At 41.7% G+C, this 27,180-nt stretch overlaps 1 protein-coding gene and 1 long non-coding RNA gene across 3 annotated transcripts in view; both read left to right on the forward strand.

Moving 5' to 3' along the window:
* Window positions 1-2,050, forward strand: part of LOC129111732 (uncharacterized) — a 52,248-nt gene extending 50,198 nt beyond the window's left edge. The window contains exon 4 of the long non-coding RNA XR_008532342.1: window positions 1,992-2,050. This is a non-coding gene — a long non-coding RNA (uncharacterized LOC129111732). The remainder of the gene's footprint in view (window positions 1-1,991) is intronic.
* A 1,717-nt stretch (window positions 2,051-3,767) lies between these two features.
* nid2a (nidogen 2a (osteonidogen)) overlaps window positions 3,768-27,180 on the forward strand; it is a 39,677-nt gene continuing 16,264 nt past the window's right edge. The window contains exons 1-16 of one of the 2 annotated variants that reach the window (XM_054623842.1): window positions 3,768-3,808; window positions 4,054-4,549; window positions 6,319-6,504; window positions 6,738-6,854; window positions 14,382-14,483; window positions 14,602-14,741; window positions 15,190-15,322; window positions 15,415-15,765; window positions 16,323-16,434; window positions 18,863-18,902; window positions 19,044-19,153; window positions 19,262-19,395; window positions 19,492-19,603; window positions 20,152-20,352; window positions 20,438-20,668; window positions 26,631-26,777. In XM_054623842.1, the coding sequence (XP_054479817.1) occupies window positions 3,801-3,808; window positions 4,054-4,549; window positions 6,319-6,504; window positions 6,738-6,854; window positions 14,382-14,483; window positions 14,602-14,741; window positions 15,190-15,322; window positions 15,415-15,765; window positions 16,323-16,434; window positions 18,863-18,902; window positions 19,044-19,153; window positions 19,262-19,395; window positions 19,492-19,603; window positions 20,152-20,352; window positions 20,438-20,668; window positions 26,631-26,777 (2,620 nt within the window). In that variant the 5' untranslated portion in view covers window positions 3,768-3,800. Of the gene's footprint in view, window positions 3,809-4,007; window positions 4,550-6,318; window positions 6,505-6,737; window positions 6,855-14,381; window positions 14,484-14,601; window positions 14,742-15,189; window positions 15,323-15,414; window positions 15,766-16,322; window positions 16,435-18,862; window positions 18,903-19,043; window positions 19,154-19,261; window positions 19,396-19,491; window positions 19,604-20,151; window positions 20,353-20,437; window positions 20,669-26,630; window positions 26,778-27,180 lie in introns of those variants that run through there. The other variant, XM_054623841.1, reaches the window with a different exon arrangement.

The following is a 27,180-nucleotide window of genomic DNA, read 5'->3' on the forward strand; positions in this document are numbered from 1 at the left end:
TGACATATTGCCATTATGGCCATCGATGCTGCTTCCTCTCTTACTCCATCTCTGTTCTCTGCTCCACAGCAGTCTGGCTTTCCTTACATCGCAGTTACATCATTATCATTTCATTACATCTCTGATATTACTTGTCATTTTTTTCTTTTCCTCTCCTCTCCTCTCCTTTCCTCTACTCTTCTTTCCTTTTATTTACTTTCATCTCACTTGCTTCCCTTTCCATTTCTTCTTTTTCTAGTCATTTTATTTATTTTCCTCTCCTCCTTTCCTTTCCTTGCCTTTCCATTTATTCTATTCCTTGTCATTTTTCTTTCTTTTCCTTCCCTTTATTTCTTTCCTTACTTTTTCTCCTGTCCCCTTTCCTTTTTTTCCTTTCCTTGCTGTAATTACCTATACTTCTTCCCTCTCTTTTCCTTTCCTTTCCTTTCCTACTTAAACAATGCCAGACAGCAAGTATTTAGAAGATCAACTATTTCCATTATTTACATCCAGAACTCTGCTAACAATCCATATTTTAGAAACGCACTTATTCTCCCTTGAGGGGGATCTTGATCCAGACGATGATGTAACATACTGTGGTGGGCATCTCTAGTGTCCATCCTCGCTGTCTGTCTGTGCTTTTTATTTAGAAGCGATTCAATCATTAATGGACGTTCATCCACAGTTCCTATGGCCCGTCTGCTGGTAAACAACCTTTGTTGAGGGCTCGGCATCCGCTAAAGTGCTGACAAGTGCTGCATGTATTGTTAGTGTCACTCTGTCTGCCTCGCTCTCTCCCACCAACACACACACACACACACACAATCCCACAGCGACCAATAGATATGTGTGTCCAGCCTGCTAATGGTCCTCCACTTAATAATTGATGAGTTCATCGAGTTTTGGCGATTATCTGTAATTACAGCGGAGCGTGATCAGATTAGATGATAATGATTCAACTTTTTCAAATTAGTGTGAGTGAAATGGGATCAATAGTGTGTTTTATACGCTGCGGTTTGTGTGATCAGATTACATGAGGGCGTTTTGTCTGATGTGATGTGATCATTTACAACGTAAAGTGATGGACAAAGACAGTTTAACAGTTTTCACATACATAAAGTTAAACACAATAAAGTTTGATCAGGCTGAGTAAACAAAGTCAGATCTGTGGAGTTAATGATCTCAATCTGACCTTTGCCTCCACCTATAGGTTGATCTGTGTTAGTACACACATCGGCTGTCACACTGACAGTATATTCTATTACAGTGTGTTGGATTAGAAGCCAGGGCTTTCCAGGTTGCCATTAGCAACCACACTTTTAACATGTAAAAAATACAGACAGCAAAACATGCTCTCGGAAAGTTGTATTAATGATATTTAAGTACTGCCGATTTTAGGGACCACGTTTACTGACAATTTTGTACACAAGGAGCTGAAGGTGGAAATGTTAACGGTATCAGATAAAACACTAACTACAAATCATTTTGTTTGGTGACCGTAATAAAGCTTTTATTCTTTTTATGTCACATTTTCGTCCATTAGCTGTAATATAACTGAACGGTATCTTAATCACTCAAAATATATTAAGTCCTTTAGCTAATTGTGTCACTCTTAACGTTTCAATTTTTTTCGCTCTTGCTGATATTGACAGGATGAATATTTTTATAGTGTTATCAATTTATTTTTAAAGGGATTACATTTATGTGTTTGGCAATTGATTATACACACAGTAACTGATAGAAACAAGGCAAAACCTTTTTTTAATTTATTTTTTTTACAAATTAATCAATATCCCAAGTCTCCTCTTTACATTGACACGTTATATGGACCCTTTGCTCCTCCAAACTCTTCCTGTTTGCTCTGATGATCCTTGAGAGATCTCTAGGACTTGATTGACGTCCACTGTTGATTTAACGTGATTCGGAAAGGCATGTGTGTATTTAGTCTGCAGGCAACTTGTGTTGAGGCAGGACGACTGTTAAAACCCTTCTCTTTCCATTTGTATTCTCAGGAGCACAGTGGGCGGGACTTACCTGTGGCAGTGTCCCCGACGCTTCCCATCCAACCTCACTGAGCTTCAGAGGATCTGCCAGGAAGAGTAATGTACCTTCATTTTAAATGAACTAATATACTGTGGTGCCACTGTGGTATATAGTTCCCAAAGTGTGTTACATTTTAAATCAGATTACTGGGTGATGTGATTCAATGCTCAGCCAGGCTTGCACTAAATCCATCTGGGCTTCTTGCCCTCAGTCTGGTCTGCAGCAGGTGAACCACATGCTCGGCTGGACTGACGCCATGTGTTAGACGGACGTGGCCGGTCCCACTCGTTCCACTTGAGCTATCCTGTCTGTGAGTTTGTCTTTCTGCGTTGTCCCAAAGTCATGTGATGAAAAGTCGACCAGCTGAACACAGCTCACTGGATGTACTGGTAATTGTTTTCTCCTCTATTGTCTTCTGAATACAGAACCAAGGCTTTTCTGTGTTGGACCATTAGCCGTCCTCGGGCCTTTCCTCTGGCTGCCGGTGCCTCCATTCTGACATCTTGGATCTGGTCCAGGAGATTAAGCCTCTGCTGCTTCTGTTTGAATTGTGTGCTCCTCTTGTGTGTTTTTGTAACTGTCCTCTTTCCAGGTGGAGAGGAGCTCGTGTTACTCAGGATCCTCCAGTTCTGTTGGCACCTGGAAGTTGCTCAATGTTTTTCCCTGATCATTTTATTCATTGTCATCCTGATTTTCCACCTTCTCATTCAACTGCTTTGAAGAATCTAAAATATAAAACATATTCTGGTTTGTTGAGCATTTGTTTGTTTACTGTATATATATATATATATATATATATATATATATATATACACACACGTGTATGTATAGAATTTACTTGATATTCTTGTTTCGCCTGACCAATAGTCTAAAACTCGAAAATACAAAACAAACAAAAGCAGCAAATCCTCACATTTCAAAAGCTGGAAACAGAAAACAATTATGTTTTTTGCTTGAAAAATGACAGAAGTCATTATTTTATATTTTTGTTGGTGCGACACAGTACAGGTAGGTGAAAAAGTGTAAAAAAATTAAGTTTGTTTTAATGAGAATATTGTATGTGTTCATGTCATATATGAATAACTGACCAGAGGAACGTGTGCAGGAAGAGGAGGAGGTAGGATAAATAAACAAATAGGTAAATAAAGGAAAAAATAATGTTGATAAGTAAGATAAATAACAACATAAATAATTATATGGACACAAATACATTTTTAAAATAAATAATAATAGCAAGTTAAAAATAAATAAGTAAATGAATCAATTAATAGTAAGGGGTTTGGTTTTGCCCGGCCTAAATGAATGAATGACCGGTTATTGTTTAAATTGTTTTTGATGAATTGACTTTCAGCTGTAGTTTCAGATATGATGCAGTGCTTTATACTGCCATACGTGTTGCAGACACTAGGTGGTGCACAAGGTTAAAAAATTGTAAGGTTTCATCCATTGCCTTTAAGTGTTAAATAACCAAGTTAAAGAGAAAATAACTATTAATGTAAATTATGTGAATAAAAAATTGTTGGAAAAAAATAATAGGTGCTTATAATAATTTCTAAAAATGCCTTTAGCCTTATAAAATGTAAAACATATATTAAACTTGAGGGAATAAGTTATATTTAAGTTTGTATATTGTTTTTTTAAAGAAAAGAGTCCCTAGGTGTTCCCATTAACACTTCTTTTCTGTTCAATGTGTTTCAATGGAATTTTCTCACGTGTGTGTGTGTGACAGATTCCCAGTGTCTCCTCTACATTGTTGTGAAACAGATGGAGTGTAATGGATGAAAATGTAAGGTTTCATCCATTCCCTTTAAGTGTTAAATAGTCTAGTAAAAGAAACAATAAAACAAGAATAAGAATAACTATTAATGTAAATTATGTGATTAAAAAACAAAAATAATAGGTCTTATAATAAGATGTAAACACACATATATTACAAGTTATATTTAAGTTTGTATATTGTTTTTGTCCCTAGGTGTTCCCATTAACACTTCTTTTCTGTTCAATGTGTTTCAATGGATCTTTCTGTGACAGATTCCCAGTGTCTCCTCTACATTGTTGTGAAACAGATGGAGTTACCTCCGGATTAAAAACCACTCTATTTGTCTTCACCCTAACTGGATCCAGATGTTACCTCCAGCACCGGCCCCGCTGTCACTCTCAGGCCGCCTCTCACCAATCACAGCCGGCCTCAGCTCCTCCCCTCCTCCCCGCAGAGCATCTGCAGGAGGAGGAGGAGGAGGAGGAGGAGGAGAGTTTGACTTTCTCTCTGAGCCCATCTGCACCTCTCTCTCCTTCTGCTCCCAGCTGCGTCGACTGCACGATGGAGAGAGGAGGAATGCTGGCTGCCTGTCTGCTGTGCGTGAGCTGCGGGGTGTGCGTGGTCTCGGCCATCCGGAGGGCAGATCTGTTCCCATATGGAGCCCTGAGTGGAGACCTGATCCTGGCGGAGGGGGACGACGAGACCTCCAGAGTGCTGCTCCTTCCCCGGCCACTCCACTTCTATGACTCCCGGTACTCCCAGCTATACGTGAGTCAGAGATCCGTGTTTACTTTGCATGTGGAAGTGAGCAGTCTGAAGGGGAAGTTTGCAGATGTTACATTTTAATGTTGCCAAATGGTGCATTAATGAAAGAGAAAGAAACAAATAAATATTAGTGTATATGTTTCATTTGGAGGAAAAATAATTTGCAACACAATCAATTAAAAAAAAACAACTGCAACTCAACAGATTGGGATTGAGAATGACTTGTGTTTATAATAACTTTCAGCTAAATCAATAAATAATTTGCCACACAATCAATTAAAAAATGGTGATTGAGAATGACTTGTGTTTATAATAACTTTCAGTTAAATCAATAAATAATTTGCCACACAATCAATTAAAAAAGATTGGGATTGAGAATGACTTGTGCTTATAATAACTTTCAGTTAAATCAATGTGATGGTGGACGATCACATCAAAAGCTCAGAAATGGTAGCAATACCATAAGTAAAAGTACTGCAGCTTACTGCCTGAATTTATTTACAATTATATAAAAAAATAATTATTTGTGTTTTTTTCTGTCATGCATATGCTAAATTAAGTGGAGATTGTTCATTTCAATATACCACATACAATATATATAAATTTTGGTATGAGGCAAATTAGCGACATTAGGCATAAAATCAAAAGTATCAAAAGCACTCATTGTGCATAATGGCCACTGAGCAGTGATGTAAACTAACTTCACTATTTTAAGGTACCTTTAATACTTCTTCCCCTCTCAGATGGAGATATTGTACTTTTTACTCCACTGCGTCTAACTGACAGCTTCAGTTAAGATTTAAAGTACTAATACAAAATAAAATCAACTAAAACATGATGATGTCCTGTTGTAGGTTAAGCCAGTGTTTCCAAAACTTAAAAAAATGTTTTGCATTGGATTCAATGTCACTGGCTACGATTATCAGGACGATACGAACATTCAGGCTCCCTCGTGTGGCTCAAAAGTGAACTGCAGATGTAAATGTTAAATAAAAGATTTAAGGGAAGAAATTCTGCAAATTCATTTGGCGACCCCAAAAAAATGTCCTGCGACCTTCCTGAGGGGGTCAAAACCCAGTCTTACCCAGTTGAACCGGTTTTAAGCTACCCAGCAGTACATAAAGTATTAACAATCAGCCCCGCCTTTACCGGCTGTAACATTTAAGGACTGTACACTTTAATGCATCAGTATTTATCATACAATAACACACATATTTGTGTTTGGAATGGGCCATTCTGCAGAATGAGTTATTTTAAGTTTGATATGTATATTTTGATGCTTATTCTTACATAATAGAAATACACAGCTAAAGTGCAAGTACCTCAACATTTTACTGAAGTACAGTACTCCAACACTGGTTAAATATACTCAAAAGTGTTGCTTTGCATCACCAGAGACGTGTCATGTCCTATTACAGACCTGAATACATCAAGAGGGAAACCAGCAACGGTTGGTTTAAATATTTCCAACACTCAATCAGGGGACCAGTCCCAGAGATCCTTAAGGAGGTTCCAGTGGTTTATGAGGGGGGATCTAGGGGTTCATTATGTGTTTCTTGGGGTCCCTGAGGGGGCTCCAGCTGTGCCCACGGAGGTCCCGGTGGTTTATGAGGGTACACAGGTTCATTAGACGGTTCCATGGGTTCATGATGGTGCCACAGATATTTCTTAAAGGATTCTGGGTTTTTATGAGGGGTTGTGGGGTCCCAAGCAGTCTGCAGGAACATAATTAGTAGCCCTCATTGGTCGGTGTCTCTCTCTCTTGTCTCTAGGTGGCTACTAACGGCATCATATCAGCCCAGGACCTGCCGATGGAAAAGCAGTACGTGGACGACACTTTCCCCACTGATTTCCCCGTGGTGGCTCCGTTTCTGGCCGACATCGACACCAGCGGAGGGCGAGGACAGATTTACTACCGGGTGACGGAGACGCCCAGCGTGCTCAACAGAGTGGCCACGGTCTGTTTATCCACCGAAATAAATGAAGGGAATTACAATTGCGTGATCGTAAACTGAACACGTGATGAACACGTTTTGAGATGAACACGTTTTGCACTGTGCTTAACTACAGATCTGGATTTTCCCTTTTTCCAGTTCTTCATCCATTAGTTCAATCCATTGTTCACTCCATCTTTCCTTTATTTTCTCCTTCCTCCCCCATCATTCATTCATCCATCCATCTGCTCACCCAGGAAGTACACCGAGGGTTCCCGGACGCAAAATTCACCCCAACGCACGCCGTGGTTGCAACATGGGAGAACGTTGCGGCGTATGAAGAGCAAACTCGAACCTCCGGACCTTCAAACAAGGTAAGACGGGTGGTGGGGACAGACAGCGCTAGCTCCAGGCCTCCCTGTCTACATGTTGATTTATCATCCACCTCTCGGCGTGTTTTGGGCCTTGTGATGTGAGAAACACAATCCCAAATTCCTGGAGGATGTGCACCACTTGTAATCGGCCTGGGGTGGGGGTGGGGGGCTCTATTTGTAATGCCCCCTTCCCCTCCTAATCTGCCTCTTAACCTTTCTAAGGGGTCAGAGGTCATCTTTAAAGGTCATCAAAGTGCCCCTCTCCCGACTCGTTATCCCCTCACACACAGGTGGACACAAACATGCCTCGACCATAAGTGCTCACATGCTCCGCTGGACTTTACTTCTCTCCCTGTTTGTCAGCCAGTTACCAGTTTAAAACGTGGTTTACCATTAAAGTAGTCCTCTCCTGCAGCCCCGTTTCCCCTTGGTGTTTATGTAAAGTTTCGGACGTATTTTTAATACATTTTTACCTTTTTGATTAAGCTAGATTTTTCAATTCTCTTTAAAGTTCCTTAATCGCGTCACGGCGGCTGCTGCAGCTCCAACTAGTGACCATGTTGGTGAGCGCTCAACATTACACCTGCCCCTTCCCCCCCCACACAGTATCTCTGGCTCACGTCTCTCCCTCCGTTCCCGCCACCCCCTGGGGGGAGGCACGCCTCACATTGTGAACACTTTAATTTACACCTCCGTCATTTTCTAGCAATTGTCCTGGAAAGAAGCGTGTAATTTGGCGCCAATTATAGAGAGAATGGGAAAATTATTTCAACTATTTAAACCCAAGTAAATACCCATTCATTATTCACATTCAATGCTTTACTCTTCATATTTGTTTACAACGTATACCTGCACACAAATCATCACATCATATTTTTCCATGCTAAGCTGACTTACTGGGCTTTAGGTAATACTAGCAACTCATCAAATAATTAAAGGGCTACTCCAGCAATTTGGGATATCACTTCTACAAAGTTGGGTGTTTTGTAATAGACAGATAAAAAAAAAAGAATGGTTGAAGTTGAAGCAGCATATCCAGTCTCTAGCAAGGGACAAGCTTCCTAAACACTGGGAATCCTACATTTCCCATAATGCTATTAAAAGGCGTCTTGCATTAGATCCTCCTTAACTCCTAAATGCACTCGTCTGTCAAACTACGCACCTACAGTTTGTAATGCAAACTTTGACACATATAGTCCAAGACCAAGCTTAGGTAATCATGATGACATCCCAATGACATCATCAGGGTTATATTTTTTCAAACTTTGGAAAGCTTCCTCCAAAGAGGGCTGAGTAATACTCAGCCCTCTTAAAATACCAAATTTCGAGAAACTTTCCTCAGAAATAATAAACCTTCTTAAAAGAAAGAGTCACTTAGAGGAGCACTAGAGTGTTTGAGTTTGTGTTTGGGACGGACTCCAAGTAAAGCCAGGCCAGCTGAACTTATCGATCAAACAAACAGTGCTTTGTTGTTGCTGGTGTGCAGCATGTGGGAGGGAAGGATGAAGGGAGTGGTAGATTGAAGGAGGAAAAAAAACAGGAGATCTGTGCGAGTCCCTCCCTCCCTCTCATCTGTTTGTTCTTTCCCTTGACTGTCGTGGTCTGGTTTCTTTTATGCCTCCTCCTCCGTCTTTCTTCTTGATTGATCAAAAGCGAAACATTCAAACAGTCCGGTGGGGATACGGAGCATTAAGCCTCTTACGACAGCGACACTGGCAAATAGACATGATGAATGATTGCGTATTCTTTGAGCCTCAAACTTTGACTTAAGTCTCCATCCAGTGTTGACCGAACGCTGATTAGATGCTGGTGTCCACGACTCAAAGTTTTGATGTTTAAAGGGTCTGTGCGGCCTGTCGGATCGGAGCAGTCTGGTCCTGGGATTCGCTTCAGTGGGTCAAGATAGCATCTTCCTTTGAAGTGATTAGCCAGAGGTGCTGGGCGGGGGTGCGTCGGGGGTAGAGCGGTATGCATGTGTGTGTGTGTGTGTGTGTGTGAACTGATTAACCTGAGGTGTGTGTTTAGTCGGGGATGTGTATTAGGGCGGGGGAGGGGCCGTGTGGTGTTTTCGGGGGTCAGAAATGGGGATGAGAGGAGGAGCGAGGGAAGGGAAAACAGAGGAGAGAAAAGTAGAGCCCAAAAGGGAGAGAGAGAGAGTTCACATCCCTAAGAAGTAGGGTTGTGTTTTCTATGAAATGTGTCTTAAAGAGGCCATTATCATAATTGGAAAGTAATTGCTTCTCTCTAAAGTTATAACACACACTCTGTTGTACGCGCTACCATGTAGCCCAATTTGCTAATGACCGGAGCCATTTACACAGAGAATCTGGCCTTCTGTGTGTGGCTGTTTTAAGAAGTGTCGACAAGGCTTTACTTTGAGCAGCACAGTGCTAATCCGTCTTTGCCAAGGACACAATGTCATGTCGGCGGATGTGGTTAACCAGTTTGTGTTCCGCTCCCATGAATGTCGCAGTAATAACAGTCATAGCTGCAGAATGCTGCTTTGGCTTCTTCATTACCTACTGCTAGTTAGCTAGCTCACTAGCTTGCTAACCCCACCATGCTTTAATGCTACACTGGTTACAGAATATGCACCAGCAAAGTTGTCACTCATCTGGCTATGACAAGAGTGTGTGGATGAACTCATTTACTCTGGCTCTCGACACTTCGTAACGTTACTACTCCACTGTTGTTTTAGTCGTTACTGCAAAGCGTCACCTCAGTGAGTCTGAAACTTTCTAGAAATCAGTTAAACTCATACGGAAGTTAGCCCGCTTTAACGGTGGGAATAATGTGCCATTAAGACATTTGAAGGGAAATAGCACAGAGTGCCAGTAGCAGGCATGCTTTGAAGGAAGTTCCCTTCCTGAGCAGCTCGTTCTAATGGAATGTAATTTCACATTTGCCCACAGTAGACCATTTTTTTTTTTTTTAGATTTCCTCTCGAGTTCTCTTCAAAGACGTGCAAAAAAAGGGAAAGTGTTGAGAGGCATGTTACATGTCGGCTGTGTGGGTCAGATGAGACTGAACGAATGAATAAATGGACTCCTCTGTTGGACTCGCCTTTTATATTTTGCTCTCTTTGCTTCTCCTCCTCTCTTCTGTCTTTCTTCCTTTCCGTAGCACAATAGGAACTATTGTTTCTATTAGTACTATTTGTTGTTTCTTCGGGGGGGGGGGCCTCATGCAGTGACACATTGAAAAAAGGCTCCTCCTGGTTCAAAGCACTTTTAGTAAAATCCAGCTTTTAATAACATTGAGACCATTGAGAGTCTCTATGTATACTCTAAGCAGAATGAAAGGAGTTTGTATCACTTTGTAGCTGTACAGCTCCTCCATAACAAAATACTGAAGTGACTCAGCGTACATGAGTTTAACTTGGACACAGACTTGAGCCTAATTACAAGCGCAGTCATAGTGCTCTGGTTTGAAGTTGCGGGAAGAACGTTCATGTCCGTGAACCTTTAAGGATCTAAGAAAAGCAGCTCTGGTTTTACCGAAAATGTGTTCTTGAGTTGATGAAAAAAGAGGTTCTGAAAAGCTTTGGTAAGCCCTGACGTTGTTAGATTTCCTCGAGCTTAACGGAGAGCGGGGGAATCCTTTTGAGCACGGCTGAAGTTTAAACAGGAAAGCCACCTAAAAAGATTGGAGCAGGGGTTTTCATTTGACAGTGAAATACTGGCCGGACGGCTCCTGGCTAAGGGCCTGGTGTGTGTGTGTGTGTGTGTGTGTGTGTGTGTGTGTGTGTGTGTGTGTGTGTGTGTGTGTGTGTGTGTGTGTGTGTGTGTGTGTGTGTGTGTGTGTGTGTGTGTGTGTGTGTGTGTGTGTGTGTGTGTGTGTGTGTGTGTGTGTGTGTGTGTGTGTGTGCCAGTTCCCACGCTGTAGGCAGTTCCGCTTGTAGCACTCTGGTGAGGCTGGCAACTGGCCTGCAGCTGGTCTCTCACTCTCTTTCTCTCTCTCTCTCTCTCTCTCTCTCTCTCTCTCTCTCTCTCTCTCTCTGCCGGTTTGCAGCTGGGCCACGGCTGAAACAAAACGGACAACCACCAAACAAGTGTAGTACGTTCATCCAGTCGAACAAAAGTTGGACACGGCTCCAGATAATTATAATATGATTCGGAACATTTGTCACCGATGGATGAGTCACTTATTCGGTACACAGGCAAGATGAGAAGCCAATTAAACTATCTTTAGTAATGCAGAGTAGACTAAACTACTTACAAGGCAGAGTGAACAATACCACTGAATCAACAAATACTAATATGATTAATCCAAGGTGAAACATGGTGACTAAACTTTTCTGCAAAAGTTTGAACTCAAAGACCAGGCATTGAAATTGTCTTTTTTGAGTTTGCTAAAACATGAAATGTTGACCCTAGAGCTGTAAATCTACACCAAAGGGTTGGGTCATTCTTCTATTTGCATTTATTGACCAATCACTACTAAAATCAACAGTATGGACTACTTAGTCTTGGTTTCAAAGACAAACGTAACATCTTGTATTTGTGGATATTATGGGGTTTACCCAGATTCCAAATGTTGGCCCAAAGATATTAAACAGCCTATCGACAAGCTAATAACGTTACTGAATTGGATTATAAAGAATTGGGTGAATAAGCACATTTCTGCTGGTAAAACATTTGTATTACTTTGATAATAACATTCTTTGTCGTAGTAGTTTTTTTATTCCTTTTTGTTAATTCATTTCTTCTCGGTTAAATATTTTTTAAGTAATAATGACGTTGGAAATCAATTGGGATTAAAGATTTTGACGTATCATTTTTAGTGGGGCTCAGCCTCTGACATAATCGAACCTGTTATCTCTCTGTAAGCAATACAGTTAAATATGTAAATAAATATTTATAAAATAGTGTGAACATTTATTTGAATATTGAAATGACCCTTTAAACTCTATCTATGAATGCATAGTAGGGCGCAAATTGAAGATAATTATTTTTGAATTCCGATAGCGAGTAAGTTGAAATCGCCTTAATAAGGGCTTAGAATGAAACAATAGATGATCATCACCTGAGGCACTGGCCTACTACACTGTCTACTGTATTCTATATAAAGATACATTTATCATGGTTGCAAAAGCTATCATTAATTCAAAACCAGCAAATAACAGGAGGCCTACTTTAAAGGAATAGTATGCATTCCTTTGTGCTCATTAGATGTCTCATCTCGATGCCACACTGAAATGAAAACATGAAACCTTGGGAAATGAATATATGAAGTGTGTTAAGTTGCTCCTCCACTATCTTAATGGACTCTCTGTCTATGCAGTTAATCCGTTGGGTATTTCCAGACCTCCATCATGAACTAATAAAACAGCACACTGATGATGTTAACCACCAACTCTTCAAGGACGACCCCGACAACAAACATTTGTTGTCTCACCGAGACAATTAGCATCTGTGCGTGTGTCTGGTCAATGTTAGGAGTGTGAAGACGCTCTTAAAAAAAAAAAAAAAAGGTGTAACAAATTGCCTGTAGGTTGGATGAGGGGGTGGGGGTGAAGGGGGGGATGCATCCTGAGCTACGTGCTGTCTGGAGGTCTTTGATGTGTGCTGGCTGCTATTTGTTGTCTTCCAGCTGTGAGTCTGTAAAGCTCACAGGGACGACGTAACACACACAGAGACAGACGCCGACACGGCAAATGACCACACAGATAGAGAGAAGGGACGGAGGGGGGGAGCACAGATTAAAGGAATAGTTTGACATTTTATCTATTTTGTTCCTTTGCCAAGAGTGATATGAGAGCATTGATACCACTTTGGTAGTTGCAGAGTTGCCGTGGATATCTTAGATGTTTGCCTTATCTCCAATATAATGAATCTAGAAAATACATTTAAAAAAACTCAACAGCAATGTCTCTTTCCAGAAATCATGAACTGGTTTCTCAAGATAATTCATAGGCCGTGTTTCTTACATGATACTGCTCACAACAAGGCACTTAAGAAAAAGGGGATTACCAGAGTCACCAGGGTCCATCCTCTGGGGACCACGAATGCCTGCACAAAATTGCATGAGAATTCTTTAAATAGATGTGGAGATATTAAAGATATACAGACACTAAAAAAACAAAAGAGACAGCCGGTTATGTGTTGAAATGTGTAAAATAAATTCACTAAAAGAACCTAAATTACATCGTTTAACAACTTTTCAGAACTATTTGGATGGAAACGCATCTTAATTTCTGTCTCCTAATATTTCTCCCACTGTAAAGCAGACCGATAGCCTCTCTCCCATCTCTGCCAACCCCCTCTTGCATCCTTTCATCCCTCGCCCCCTCGCCTCCTCCTCCTCCCAGGAAAAAGGAGGGACAGCAGGAGAGAAAAATACAGACATTTAGAAAGGATATTAAGGACAAAGAAGAAGCAGATCCCCCCCTCTCGTAGCTCCAGCCTCTTCTCCTCCCAAAGACAGGGGAAAAAAAGAGAGACCCCCTCCTCCTTAGTAATTACAAAGCGCCCGGAGGCTACAAAGTCCTCCCCGCCCACAAACAACAAGATAGTTTAAAGATGTTGATGTAAACAATTAGGAACACACACATACGTTCACATGGGAGGAATATAGGTGGTGGGACATCTGTGTTTGCGTTCGGGCTTGTATAAATGAGTGTGTGTTTATGTGTGTGTGTGCACCCCACGCCTCACATTGTAATGATGTCTGGTCTGCATGTTGTAACATTATCACGAAAGATGCCCAGACACACAGGAAGACAGCTGTGGAGATCAACATCTGGGCTGGGGGTTGAGAGACCGAGCTGTGTTAGTGTGTGTGTGTGTGTGTGTGTGTGTGTACATTCGTTTGTCTGTGTGCGTAAAGATAATCTGATTGTGTCCCAAAGGAAAACAACACACATAGTCTTCCCCTCATTCGACAAATCTGTGTTTTTCCAACTGTGGTTTTGGGAGGAAGAGCCACCACAAACACGTAGGAAAGAAGTTCCTAAACTCCACTCTTCCACTCCAGTTCTTTTATTTGATCCTAATTCGCGCAAAATAGATGTTTGGAAACCCAGATAGTTAGAATGTCAATAATTAGTGGGGGTCTAGTGAAGGGTGAGAAGTCTCAACATGAATCCCAGCAGAGGAAGGGGAGGAGACACGGGGAAGAGGGGAGGGGAGGGGAGAGGAGAGGAGAGGTGTGAAGTTTAAATATGAGCGGTGGGTGTTAGAATAATTTGAGGGTGGTCGAGCCGGGCCGAATCCGTACACGCAGGAGGTGACTTCATCCCTGTGATGCGAGCAGAGCATAACTGTTAGACACTATCTTAATTACCAGGAAGAGGCTTTTTGGCCATCAGGGGCAGAAAATAGAAAACAAAATATATATCGGCCAAAATGGAATATGAAATTCACAACTAGATTTGTATTCATGTAAAATCATCTAAAGCTAAGAAACTTGTAAATCTGTACTGGTCAAAGAATCTTGTGTTCTAAAAACTAAATTGGATAAAAACTTTAAAAACTTTTCATTTCTTTATTTTCTCTCCTTATTCTTCTATCTGTTCTCTCTCTGCAGGTCAATACGTTCCAGGCAGTCATTGGTTACGATGAGACGGATTCATACGTTCTCTTCCTCTACCCTGAAGGTGGCCTTAACTTCTATGGGACACGCCCTAAGGTAAACTGGTTATATACAAGGCCTTAAGTCACAGCTTGATTAGCCTGGCTATTTTAACACTACAGCACAGTAATGTAACTGTTATATTGCATTAATATTTATGCAATTCTGCTTCTAGGAGTCTTATAATGTTGAGATAGAGCTCCCTGCTAGAGTCGGCTTCAGCAGAGGTGAAATCACATATCTGATCTTCTCCCGAACCGAGGGACCTCACTACAGCGTAACCAGCGATGAGCAGAGTGTAAAAAACCTCTACCAGTAAGTAAAAATCCTCAAGGTTGAGTCACAACTCTTCTTAAAAAAGAACTTGTAATTCATTTAAGAACTAACTGTGGCAAGCAACATGGACAGAAAAACTGAAAATCTGAAAAATACTGTTGTAGTAAATTTGTTTCATTTATTGTTGTTAAAATGTTAAATTTCTTAGCTGTCGTTGCTAACAAGCTACACACATGTAAAGTACCTTTGATTAGATAATGTACAAAATATGTAAATATGTGTCTTTTCATATTTATTATTGTCTCTAAACTAAATACTTCTAATATGCCTTGCCGGGTGTGCTTTGCACAAAAAATGAATTCTGTGAATGTCACTGCATGAGAAGCACAGTTGTAATTAAAACCACTGCCAACAACATACATGAATGGTATAAAAGGTAATATATAAAAGGTTATATATGCACTCAGACTGGTTTCTTGCTCCATAGGGTTGGAAATACAGGAATTCCAGGTGTTTGGCTTTTCCACACTGGGAACAGCTACTCTTTTGACAATATTGTTCCTGCCTCCATCGGTGGCCTCCTTGTTACCTCCCCAACTGGAGGACATGGCCTCTTCCTGGTAATTTATTTTTTCTGTTTAATTCATTTTATTCACCGTCAAGATTTGTTTGCAAAAAACTCCTCTGACCCCTCTGTGGTTTCTGCTTCTAGGACACCACCACAGCCGAGTACGGTGAGTTTGACGAATACCCAGACAACACCTTTGACCCTGATAACCCGGAGGAAGAAGACGATTACCCTCTGACAGGCGTGGACCCCGAATTCCAGACAGCCCCTGCCGGCGGTGACCACTCACAGTCCCTTCGACCAGCAAATCCCGATGCTCCCTCGTCCCGTCCGGAGGATTCTAATCATCGGGTGGCGTACGGCGGCCAAGATGTGCCGTTGACCTCTGAAACCAGGTACAACTCAGAGCCAGCAGAGGGGCAGTATGCTCCCCCTAATCCCCCAGAAAGAGCACCAGAGGGAGGTGCTCAGCAGACCCAGGACCAGCAACCACAGGTAACACTGAAACGTCCCTGCATATGTTATAAATTAACATGTTGGACAAGAAATCTTATAGGCAAACATTTTTAAGATGGGCAAGGTTTTTACTGCTATTTTTTATGCATTTAAAAAAGATAAAAAAACACCAAAACTACAAACATATGCAAAGCTACAAGACCACAATTATGTTCATGATATTTCTCAAGCAGACAGCAGCACTCTGTGGCTTACTGTTGAAATTCTCATATTTATTGTAGTGAATATGAAAAAAAAAGAGGAGGAATTTAAATTGGCGGTGCTTTCAGTTCTGTCAGAGCTTTGTAATGACGATTTGGAAATTCTAGTCGCTTTTTGTAAATTCTGTGGTTACAATGGAACGCTCTTTTAGAGACAGCGTGGTGGTGTCAACAAAACGCTGGCAAGTCTGCGATCATTATACCCTACACACTGTATACAATATGTTAAGTATGCGCGGATCATAGGAGTCTGGTTTGTAGCATCTGGAGAGAGTTAAACAGTATGACAACAGGATAAACATATTTCCAGTTAAACATAACCTACCCCCTCTGTAGGTTCCTCTGGAGGTGGTGGATGTCTACCCCCCTCACAGGAATGCATCACCTCTTTCCCCTGGAGGTCACGTGGTCAGCGTGGATGAGGACGATGTTGATTTTGACACAGGAGGTAGGAAATGATTATGTATAAATATATGAATAAATATATGAAGTTGTCTACTTAAGTTATGAATGGACGGTCACTTTGAGAAACAGGAGGGTAACAGTACCTTGCCCTCTGCATGCGGAGCTGCTCGGCAGCTGGCAGTACAATACTGCCGTTGTGCCGGGCAGCTCCCAGGTGTGTGTGTGTGTGTGTGTGTGTGTGTGTGTGTGTGTGTGTGTGTGTGTGTGTGTGTGTGTGTGTGTGTGTGTGTGTGTGTGTGTGTGTGTGTGTGTGTGTGTGTGTGTGTGTGTTTCCGTCCAACACTCCCTCCCCTGAAACCTCTCCCTTAGGCTTTCACCGTAAACAAGAATGTGTTCACAGTCAACTTGCCTGGTTACATTAGGGTCCAGAAGCCCATCTTATTAAGTTATTTAACTCAGTTTGGAGTGATGGAAAACATTTTTCTTTGAAGATACAAAGTAATATCTATTAACAGATTAAGGGTTATCAAGAAATTGATGACAGTATTTTTGGAATAAGACCAATCCCTCATTTAGTATTTAAAACAGTTCTCATATCTTGTTTTAAACAAATTGTTTCCACTCCAATAATCAATAAACATCCCTAGTTTTTGGAAAACTAGATTTTAGGACTTAATAAACTATCCTAAACTCTGAGATTTTTTAAGGAACTGTATGCACAGTATGGCGTGTGTGTACATATCCAGTTGAGTGGTTGTGTGACATTTAGGAAATGTCCAAATATATAAAAATGTGGAAAAAAAGCTTAATTTCAAATGCACACACCTACATTTTCTCAGTGCTGTCATGGATTTGATGTTTATAAAACATAAAAATCATTGTGATATTGGTTTGTGGGTTTCCCATAAACACACCAACATTGGCACGTTGGTGTGTTTATGTGTGGAAAAGCACAGTGATTTGTCTCCTGTGTGTGTGTGTGTGTGTGTGTGTGTGTGTGTGTGTGTGTGTGTGTGTGTGTGTGTGTGTTTGTGTGTGTGTTTGTGTGAGTGTGTGTGTTTGTGTGAGTGATGCCCCAGTAGGGTAATAGAATGCTGCATCCCAAATCAGTCATTTACCAAAAAGACAAATAGAGAGATAAACAAGGACAGAGATGCACTCACTTGGCAGTTATGCAAGTTCCATGTGCTGTTTAAAATCAGGTTTAAACATCCTTGAGAAGTTGCTGTACTACACATTCCAAAAATGACTTCATTTTAGAGACATTTCAAATCTTCTGTCCCTTTTGAGACTTCATTATTTCAGTGGGCTGAGAAATATCAGACTAATTCTTACTTTATATCTACAAAAAAGTATTTTTTTTGTTCGTTCCAAATAAATCAAGAACAGAGTGCATCACTTCCTGTGTGTCAGAAAGAGGATTTTTCGGGTGTTCAGAGCAGCACATATAAACTTATATAAAGTACATGTTCTGTAGAAATACATTTCAACTTCATTCAGAGTTTATACCAATGCATTTTAAGCTACATCCACACTACGTTTTCATAAAACGATTGCGTTTTACTTTCAGAAATAATCTCCAGACTAGCACGCCTAAAAACGCTCATCACATGACCATTCACACACACAGGGCATGTGCGTGCCGGTGTAAACAGGTAGCAGATAGACTAGTTCTTTAGTTGCAGAAAATACCACAGAAGAAGAACAGCAATGGGCGAAAAAATTAAGCCCAGAGAAATGTCTTTGCTTGGATTGTATCTTCACAACAGCTGCTAGCACAGACAAGAAAAACAGGTCACGTGATAGGGGCGTGGCGAATTAAGGAACGACACGTAGCGACTGCTGAGAGCCAATCAGGAAGCAAGCGTGGTTGTCTGCATCAATTTTTTGAAAACTCTCTGTTTCTGCCGTTCAGACCTAACGTAAATCCAAAGGTTTTCAAACTAAAACGGGGTCAGAAGCGTTTTCAAAAGTGTCCATGTTATGGGTTAGAAAAGTGTGGGCGTAGTAGAAAAGTGTGGATGTAGCCTTAGATGCCTTTGGGAGTTCATGTAGCAAACGGAGCGTGTGTGTGTGTGTGTGTGTGTGTGTGTGAATGAGTGAGTGGATTAGTGGGTGTGGGAGACAGGACTGCAACAGCTGGTTTCTCTCCAAATAGAGCCTCGACGTGTGTGTCTTTGTGTGTGCGTATACTTTCTGTCTTCTTATTTGCTGCGTCCATTTGTATATGGAAACAAGCCTACATGTTCCGTCTCCATTTAAACATTCATGTCTGAATGACGTAAATACTGGAAACAAAATGAATATATCTTCCCCAGTGTTTAGGCATCTTTCTTCTGAACACTGCAATCAACAGTAGGATCTTTCATAGGAGTCTGCAGAATATTAATAATATAAGTATTGCATATGTAACGCATAATAATACTTATTTTCTCTCTCTCTCTCTCTCTCTCTCTCTCTCTCTCTCTCAGTGATTCAGTACACTACAGAGAATAAGGAAACATGTGACAGGTATGTGACGAGCTTGCTGTGACAGCTTTCAGATTGCATTGTGGGTGATGTAGGCGCCAGGTTTTGAAAAATAGGACAATGTGTGGAATAATAAAAGAGTATTGAACATGTTTTTCTTTTCTTTCTCTCTTGGCGTTCTAGATTCCAACAGCAGTGCTCCCAGAATGCATTTTGCTCCGACTACCCCACAGGGTTCTGCTGTCACTGCCTGACTGGCTTCTATGGCAACGGACGCCACTGTCTACCGGAGGGTCAGAGCGCTAACCATTAACCCACAGAGACTTTATGTCATTCATCTTATATTTAAATGTAGTAGCATAATCTTTTTTTGGGCTGTAACCCCTGTGTCGCTCCTTCAGGTGCTCCACAGCGAGTTAGCGGTAAGGTGACCGGAACCGTGACCGTGGGTTCGACTCCAGTGGAGCTGAACAACATTGATCTTCACGCCTACATCGTGGTGGGCGACGGCAGAGCGTACACCGCCATCAGCGAGGTAGCAGTCTGATCCGCATTGCTCCTCTCCGGATCCACATTGGAATACCTGGTTTCTCTTGATTTCCCCTTTGTAAACTTTGTGTTGATTGGTCAGGTACCCGAGCCAGTGGGATGGGCTCTGATGCCACTCGCACCGATAGGAGAGCTGTTTGGGTGGCTGTTTGCTCTGGAGCTGCCCAATAGCCAAGCAGGATTCAAAATCACAGGTAAACTGTGTGTGTTTTTGGTCAAATGATGTCGCTTTTACATCTTTACTCCTGAGCACATCGATAGAGAGATGAGGAAACTCCTCTACAGGGTGTGTGTGTGTGTGTGTGTGTGTGTGTGTGTGTGTGTGTGTGTGTGTGTGTGTGTGTGTGTGTGTGTGTGTGTGTGTGTGTGTGTGTGTGTGTGTGTGTGTGTGTGTGTGTGTGTGTGTGTGTGTGTGTGTGTTTTCGGTCTCCCAGCCAGCTGTATCGTCTCCAGGGATGTGATGTGATATCAGGCCTCTGCCTCCCCTCTCTAATAGGAAACAGCTGTGTGTGTGTGTGTGTGTGTGTGTGTGTGTGTGTGTGTGTGTGTGTGTGTGTGTGTGTGTGTGTGTCTGAATGTGCATGCATGTGTGTTCTGCACAGATACATATAACCATTGCAGACATTCCCCTTTTTTATGATATACAACTGCTGCACCATTGGTGTGCATTAAACGTGCATTAAAAATAATCAATAAATGAAGAAGAAGAATTGATTGATTGATTGACTCATTTCATCACCAGGTGCTGAGTTCACTCGTCATGCAGAGGTGATCTTCTACCCCGGCAACCAGCGCCTGACAATCATCCAGACGGGCCGTGGCCTTGACGACCACAACCACCTGACCGTGGATACTGTAGTCAATGGCAACGTGCCCTTCCTGCCCCCCGGATCTGAGGTTACCATGGATCCCTTCAAGGAGATCTACCAGTACTACCCATCCGGTAACCATAACAACCACAAGAGATGAATGATGTGTAATGATTGCATCTGTTTGCCCAAAAACATTTCACTTTTTTCTTTCCCCAGTTGCCACCTCCAACTCCGTGAGGGAGTTCACAGTGGTTTCGGCCGAGCGGGGCTCAGAGTCCTTCTCCTTCCAGCTGAAGCAGAACATCACCTACCGCGACTGTCGGCACCACAACCTCGCCGCCGTCCCGGAGACGCTGCAGATCACCATGGAGAGGGTGTTTGTGATGTACGTCAAGGAGGAGAGGATCCTGAGATACGCCATCACCAACAAGATCAGCCCAGTCGGAGGTGAGTCGAACTGGGATCAGATGGGAACAGATATCAGGCTACGATCTTAATCCTTTAGGCTGAGTTAGGTTTAATGAAATACTATGATTCAGTTCCACACAAATATCCTCCTCTTTCTCCTCTTCTTAATATTAAGGGCGTTTCAAATACAATAATGACAACATTAATATGAGTAGGGCACAAAGCCTCATTTCCCCTGCATGTTTTGACTCATGTGAACTCGCTTTTGCTGCCAGGTCCATTTCTCTATTTCGTTTTCACCTGCAGAGAGCACCTCAGTGACACCACGTAAAACTGCCTTTACTTGTGAATCCTTTCATCGGCAGCCAAACAGAAGAACATCTGCTCTTTGTCAAGTTTACGGCGTCCTTTGGCAGGCTGACATTTAAAAAAAAAAAACGGTGTCGAGAGTCCAATCGGCGTTTGCACGGCTCTTTAAAAAAGGTCTGTGTTGGATGTCGAGCTTCTTTCTTGACCAATCAGCGGCCTGCAGTGTTTTAAACCTTGTTTGGAACCTAAGCTGAGGTGTTAGCAGATCAGGTTACTATCCACAGCTTTTGCTAATGACAAACCAAAAAAGAGCAAGAAGAGCTGTGCTCTACCATGAAGTGGAGATGCAGCTTAAGGTTTTAATTTTAAGGTTTAGTCTTGAAAGGATTTGAAATATTTTAGAGGCTTACCAGCCTCAGGAGAGTATTTCTGTGATGAAAGAAAGTAGTATAAACCTTAATTAGTTCATGAGTGGCCATTTCATTTTCAGTCATCATTAAAAACATTCATAGGAAACAGTAATGATACGTCAAACACATAAAGAACCACAATGGGAGGGAAAGCAGTCTAGAACATAGTGAAGAAGAACGAGGGCTTCAAAAAAGCAATTTCTACTGCGTTTAGAAACAAATTTGAGATATGCTTAATTACAGGATACGTGTTCGTGTGTGTGTGTGTGTGTGTGTGTGTGTGTGTGTGTGTGTGTGTGTGCATCCGTCACTTGGAAGTCACTGACTCGCTGATGACATTGGCTCATTATTTGGGCAAGCGAGTATCTGAGTGACTGCTTGAATACGTTCCAGACCATCACTATCAAAGTTTTAAGTGGGCGAACACACTTGGGCGTCGAACATGAGGTTTTCTTGCTCCAGGGCCACAACTAGCGACCAGACCACGTAGTAATTGTTGCAGTGCTGCCACAGGAACCTCAGCCAAACCACGCCGCGGAGTTGGACAGAGCTCTATTTTAAACCGAGGGATAAAACGTTGGAGAACAATGTTCAAAAGTGTGTATTACCTTCTGCTGTTTCTGGGTTCATCGTGCGCTGAACGCTGCAAAAGCACCGTGGCGCTTTAAGGATCACTGTGACCGCGATTTGCGTCACAGCTGACTTTGGATATGCGACAGTGATAGTTTGGTTTGGTCATTAGGTTTGACATCGTCCTGCAGAGCGAGGTTGTCGAGCAACTAAAGCTGAATGGAGGCCAGCGGTATTCAATGAGATCGTAGCTCAAAGAGAAATAAACAAATATGGCGAGTGTGGAGAGAAGAATGTCCACCTCGTTGTTGGATTCGGTTTCTGAAAGTACTTTGTGGTACCAGGACACAAAACCACAAAGTACTTTGTATTTTGACCAGATCGGTTTGGCTCTGTGGTTTTTGTATGGAGGCAGAACCAATTATTTGAATCTTCCAAGCAAATGAATACTGAAATTGATCCGATCAGGACTTTTTGGGCTGATGCTGGAAGCTGTATCGGCTGATACCAATCACATTTATCATGTAGAATTATTCCTATATCTAAAAAATAATGACAACATTGTATATTAAGTATTAAGATTAAGAGATAAGAAAGTACCATGAATGACAATTGTTTATTTATTGGCAGGCAACCTTGTCTCTTATAGACATTCTCTCATAAGCCTCTTTCACACAGAGATCCTGCAGTACTGCTGCAAAGAAAACCTTCTCATTACACCGGCTTTACTTTGTTACACTGAACCAAACAAAGGCGCCATAATAATGCTGCCCGAGTTGTGATGTGAGATAGCATCCACCCGTGAGGTGTAACAAACTGTGTCGGTGTCTAGTGAGCGTGTAGTCCCGCCATGTCTGCCAGACATCGATTTGGCTCCTTCACTTCCAATGCCTCCCCGTTCCGTGTCAGTAGCTTTTTATTTAGACAGAACAGTGAAGCATAATAATGGCGTAATAGTCTTTAAATAGCTTTGTACAGGCTGTGTAAAAGGAGCTTTAGAGACACAACTCGCAACTCCGGTAAAGCCATGTTAGCAGCTCCTAGAATCGTCATGTTTTGTGTCATCAGTGTTTGTACAGACCACCGATCAAACCATTTTGAACGAATATCGGCCAATCGGCTGATCGATCAGAGCACACTGAATGAATTCCCTAATTCTGTAATGTTATCACAATAATAAGAGATTTTATCCTTCTTATGCTTCATTTGTATCTTCTCTCGCATCTTCTGCACTCATTTTCTCCAGATAGCAGCAGGAAAACAGAGACTACACAAACATGAAAAAGTGTATAGAAATACAGCACGTGTCACGTTCTATCAGCACTCAGTGGTCTTGCTTTCTTTACCCGCTCGGCCTGATGAAAAGCAGACAGAGACAAGAGACCCCGAATGATGGAGATGAAAAGGAAGAGATTGACAGAGAGAGACTGGATTTTTTCTTCTTTTTTTTTCCTTTCCCGTTTTTGAATCCAGGCCAAGTTTCTGTCATTGAAACGTCAACACGTTGATTAAAAAGGTTATGATGACACATCTCACACGTGCACGCGCAACACGCACCGGTACACCCGGAGCACAGCTGGAAGAGCTTTCTGGGATCAGGGGTTTTGTAAACATGGGTTAAGTGGTGTGTGTGTGTGTGTGTGGGTGTGTGTGTGTGTGGTGTGTGTGTGTGTGTGGGGGTGGGTGTGTGTGTGTGTGTGGGTGTGTGTGTGTGTGTGTGTGAGAGAGAGATAGAGATAAAGCATGTGTGTGTGTGTGTGTTCAAGGGTCTTACACTTTCTGGGAAATAATATCCCAGCCAATGACAGATTTTCTATCGGGGGGGGGGGTTGCCGGGTATAATAGCTGCCCACTGATGTCATGAGAATCAGAGATTGTGGACGAACTTAAGACATTGAACTGAGAGAGAGAGAACAGAGCTACCTGACTCAAGTATGTGTCGTCAACATCTTAGTGCGGAGTGAACAGCTGTTATACAGTATAATTCAACTTAGTTATATAATTGGTAAAAAAAATATTATTATTATTATTTGTAGTAAATATGCTACAGTTTACGAAACACTGGTGTTGGCCTTTTTCCAGCCAATAGTGTGATTGAATAGAAAGAGAATTAGTATAAATGGAATAAAATAGAAATAAATGATAACTGCAAACCCTCCATTGGTCCATTGGACTTTTTGGAATCAAACTGTGGACCCCTTTTTCCGTGAAAGGCCTTAAGACCCAGACAGATCAACCAAACGTTTAATCGTCTAAGAGCTTGATGCGAGGGATTCATATCAATGATAGCTATCCAGTGGCATTCCGTCGGCAGTTGACAGACACCTCCATTGACATTTCCTTGGTTAACCAACAGTAGAGAAGGCTTTTTGCCCACACACCCGGTAATGTTAACAGACAAGAAACCTGTCTATACAATGAATAGAGAGCCCAAATAAGGTCCCATTGTGGTCCACCAGGAGGGGCGGGACTTCACCTCTCTTTACATCTTGGTCAAATCCACTCATCCACTTTCCAACTTATCTTGCACCAGCGTATATTTGACTCATCGTTGGCGTAACTTTTTCGGTATCTACGTGGAGATAAGCCCCTCCTCCTGTACGACGCTTCTAGCACCACGCTTTATCACTTTGCATTTGGTGTGAACACGCCACTGTAGCTACACTGTTGTAAAACCTGTGTGTGTGTGTGTGTGTGTTGTGTGTGTGTGTGTGTGTGTGTGTGTGTTTGTGAGTTTTTAAAAAAGCAACAGGTGGGAAACTGCAAGTTATTGCTTTGATGGTGTGTAGTGCGTGCGTTTGCGTGTCCTCCACCCCTCTCTCCCGCTCGCCCTCTCTCTCTCTTTCTCTCTAATTATCCCTCCGTCTTTTTGTTTTTTTCTCCCATCTATGTGTATCTCGCCCTCTCATCTGCACATTCAGGACTTTGAAGAGTCTCTCTCTCCCTCTCTCTATCCCTCTCTCTGTCTCTCTCTCTCTCTCTCTCTCTCTCTCTCTGATAATGAGCCAGAGTTGGCCTCTGGGCTGAGGAGATGGAAGCAAGATGTGGCTCACGTCTGTGTGTTTCATTTTGTTTAGGTATAAGTGTGTGTGTTGTTGTTGTTTATTAGCCCTCGATAGTAAAGAAAAAAGTCCACCCGAAAGCACTTAAACATCATTAAAACAGGTATTAGTCTTTTAGGTGGTTTGCTCTTCTTATTCATGTGGATAACTGTACGTATGTAGTCAAACGGCCAACTGGACTCCAAGCCTTTAATGGCATTTTCCCGAAAATGCAGTAAAACTGAACAGACACTAAAAAAAACTCTCTTTAAACATAATACAGCTGCCATATTTGGAATTATATTTAGATGTCGACAAAGCCCTCTATCAGAATTGCTTTATTCCTTTTTATCAAACAGCCAATGCAACGCCGGCATGTTTCTCGAAGTAAAAGTCAATAACACTTATACATATATTTTGGAGCATCATTTAAACCTTGTCACAAAATCCACAACTGGCACTGAATCGGATTTGGGGCTCGATTCCCACCGTGTTACCCATCCTGCTGTCCGCATTTCACCCGTGAACATTTTGAAACAGAGTAGCAGTGTACGTCTCTTAATTCTAAGCATTTTTATGAGTCCTTTGCATTCTTTTCTAATGGTGTCCCACGGTTTACTCTTCTGTTTGCTTTCCCTGAATTTACCAGAAATTAGTCCGAGGGTTTGCTTTTTTAAACTGTCTCATGCTTTGGTTTGAGGGAACTCCCAAAACACACATCCGCTCACTCATCCCCCCTGTCTGTGTGTCTCTTTCTCTCATGTGTAAGAGCGTCTAACATAATCCATATGTCCAATATTGAGAACATGACTTCCTAAGAGGAAAGCGTCCCACGAGAATGCACGTGGATTGATTTGACATGTGCGTTTGGTTAGGGCTTGCAATCACTGGACTTTTACCTACTATCTCAATTAATCTCAATTCAGGACGTTTGCAGTGTTTTGTTCTTGTCATGTGTCTCTGGATGTGATACTGTTACTGTCTGATTATTTAGCATTGATTTAAGGCGAAACCCATTCATTGTTTTGATCTGTGCTGCTAAATCCTCTTTAATAAGATTTTTATATAACAGTTTCTATAACAGTTTCACTATCTGCACTAACAAATAATATATTTGACAAGGTTTCTCTGTTACATTTGTTTAAGTACTGTACATGAGCACAATTTTTACTTCTTTTCTTTATATTTTCTGGTTTTTAACTTCCACTCTCCTGTTCTTTTATCTGGAATATTTTTACATTGTTATTTTTTTATGAGAGATAAGGATCTCCGTACCTTTTCCAACGATGCAAAACCCTTCACAAAAAGACGACAATAATTTAAATGAAACATGGAAAACCATACTACTACTTCTAAAAACGACCTCTATTTTTTATTCAGTTATAATATATGTTATTTGTTGTATTTAATGTATTTTTCTTCTATTCTCGATTTATGTTTCTTGATTTTTGCGATACTTTTATTTCTCTTACTCCAAACTACTCCAAATTCCTTGTATGACAAAACCTACAAGTTCTGATACTGATACCAGAAGCCATATTGACGATCATCAAAATGCACAATTGCACTGACAAACATATGTGACTTAATCTGAAGCTACAGTTCTTTTATCCCATAAACAGACAATCAATCTAATCAATCAATCCAATCTGTGTCTCCTCCTCCGTGTAGTGGAGCCAACGGAGCCGGAGCTGGTCAACCCCTGCTACGCCGGGAACCACGACTGCGACACCACGGCCCAGTGCATCCCACTGGAGGGCCAGGACTTCCAGTGCCAGTGTGCGACTGGTTACAGAGGGGACGGACGCAACTGTTACGGTATCTGTCCTTCAGAGCTTTATATGGGCATGAACATACACGTACAGAGTACACGGACAGAGTGAACACATGCAGACGGAGTTAAAGACGGTTCAAGGCAGAGTGTCTGTCTTTCATCAACATGTGTCCATCCAGAGTAGAGAGGTCAAGAACGGACTGGATGGCAGGAATCATCTGAACATCTTCTCCCCTACTTTCTCTTGTACTCTTGTTTTCTCCTCTCTTTTCCTCTCTTCTCCTCTTTTCTACTCTCTTCTATTCTCTTCTACTCTCTTCTACTCCTGTCTATTCTATTCTATTATCTTCTCTTCTCTTCTACTCTCTTCTATTCTATTCTACTCTCTTCTCTTCTACTCTTCTTTTCTGATCTACCCTTCTCTTCCACTCTCTGTTACTCTCTTCT

The sequence above is a fragment of the Anoplopoma fimbria genome, chromosome 22 (assembly GCF_027596085.1).
Source record: "Anoplopoma fimbria isolate UVic2021 breed Golden Eagle Sablefish chromosome 22, Afim_UVic_2022, whole genome shotgun sequence".
NCBI classification, from domain to species: Eukaryota; Metazoa; Chordata; class Actinopteri; order Perciformes; family Anoplopomatidae; genus Anoplopoma; species Anoplopoma fimbria.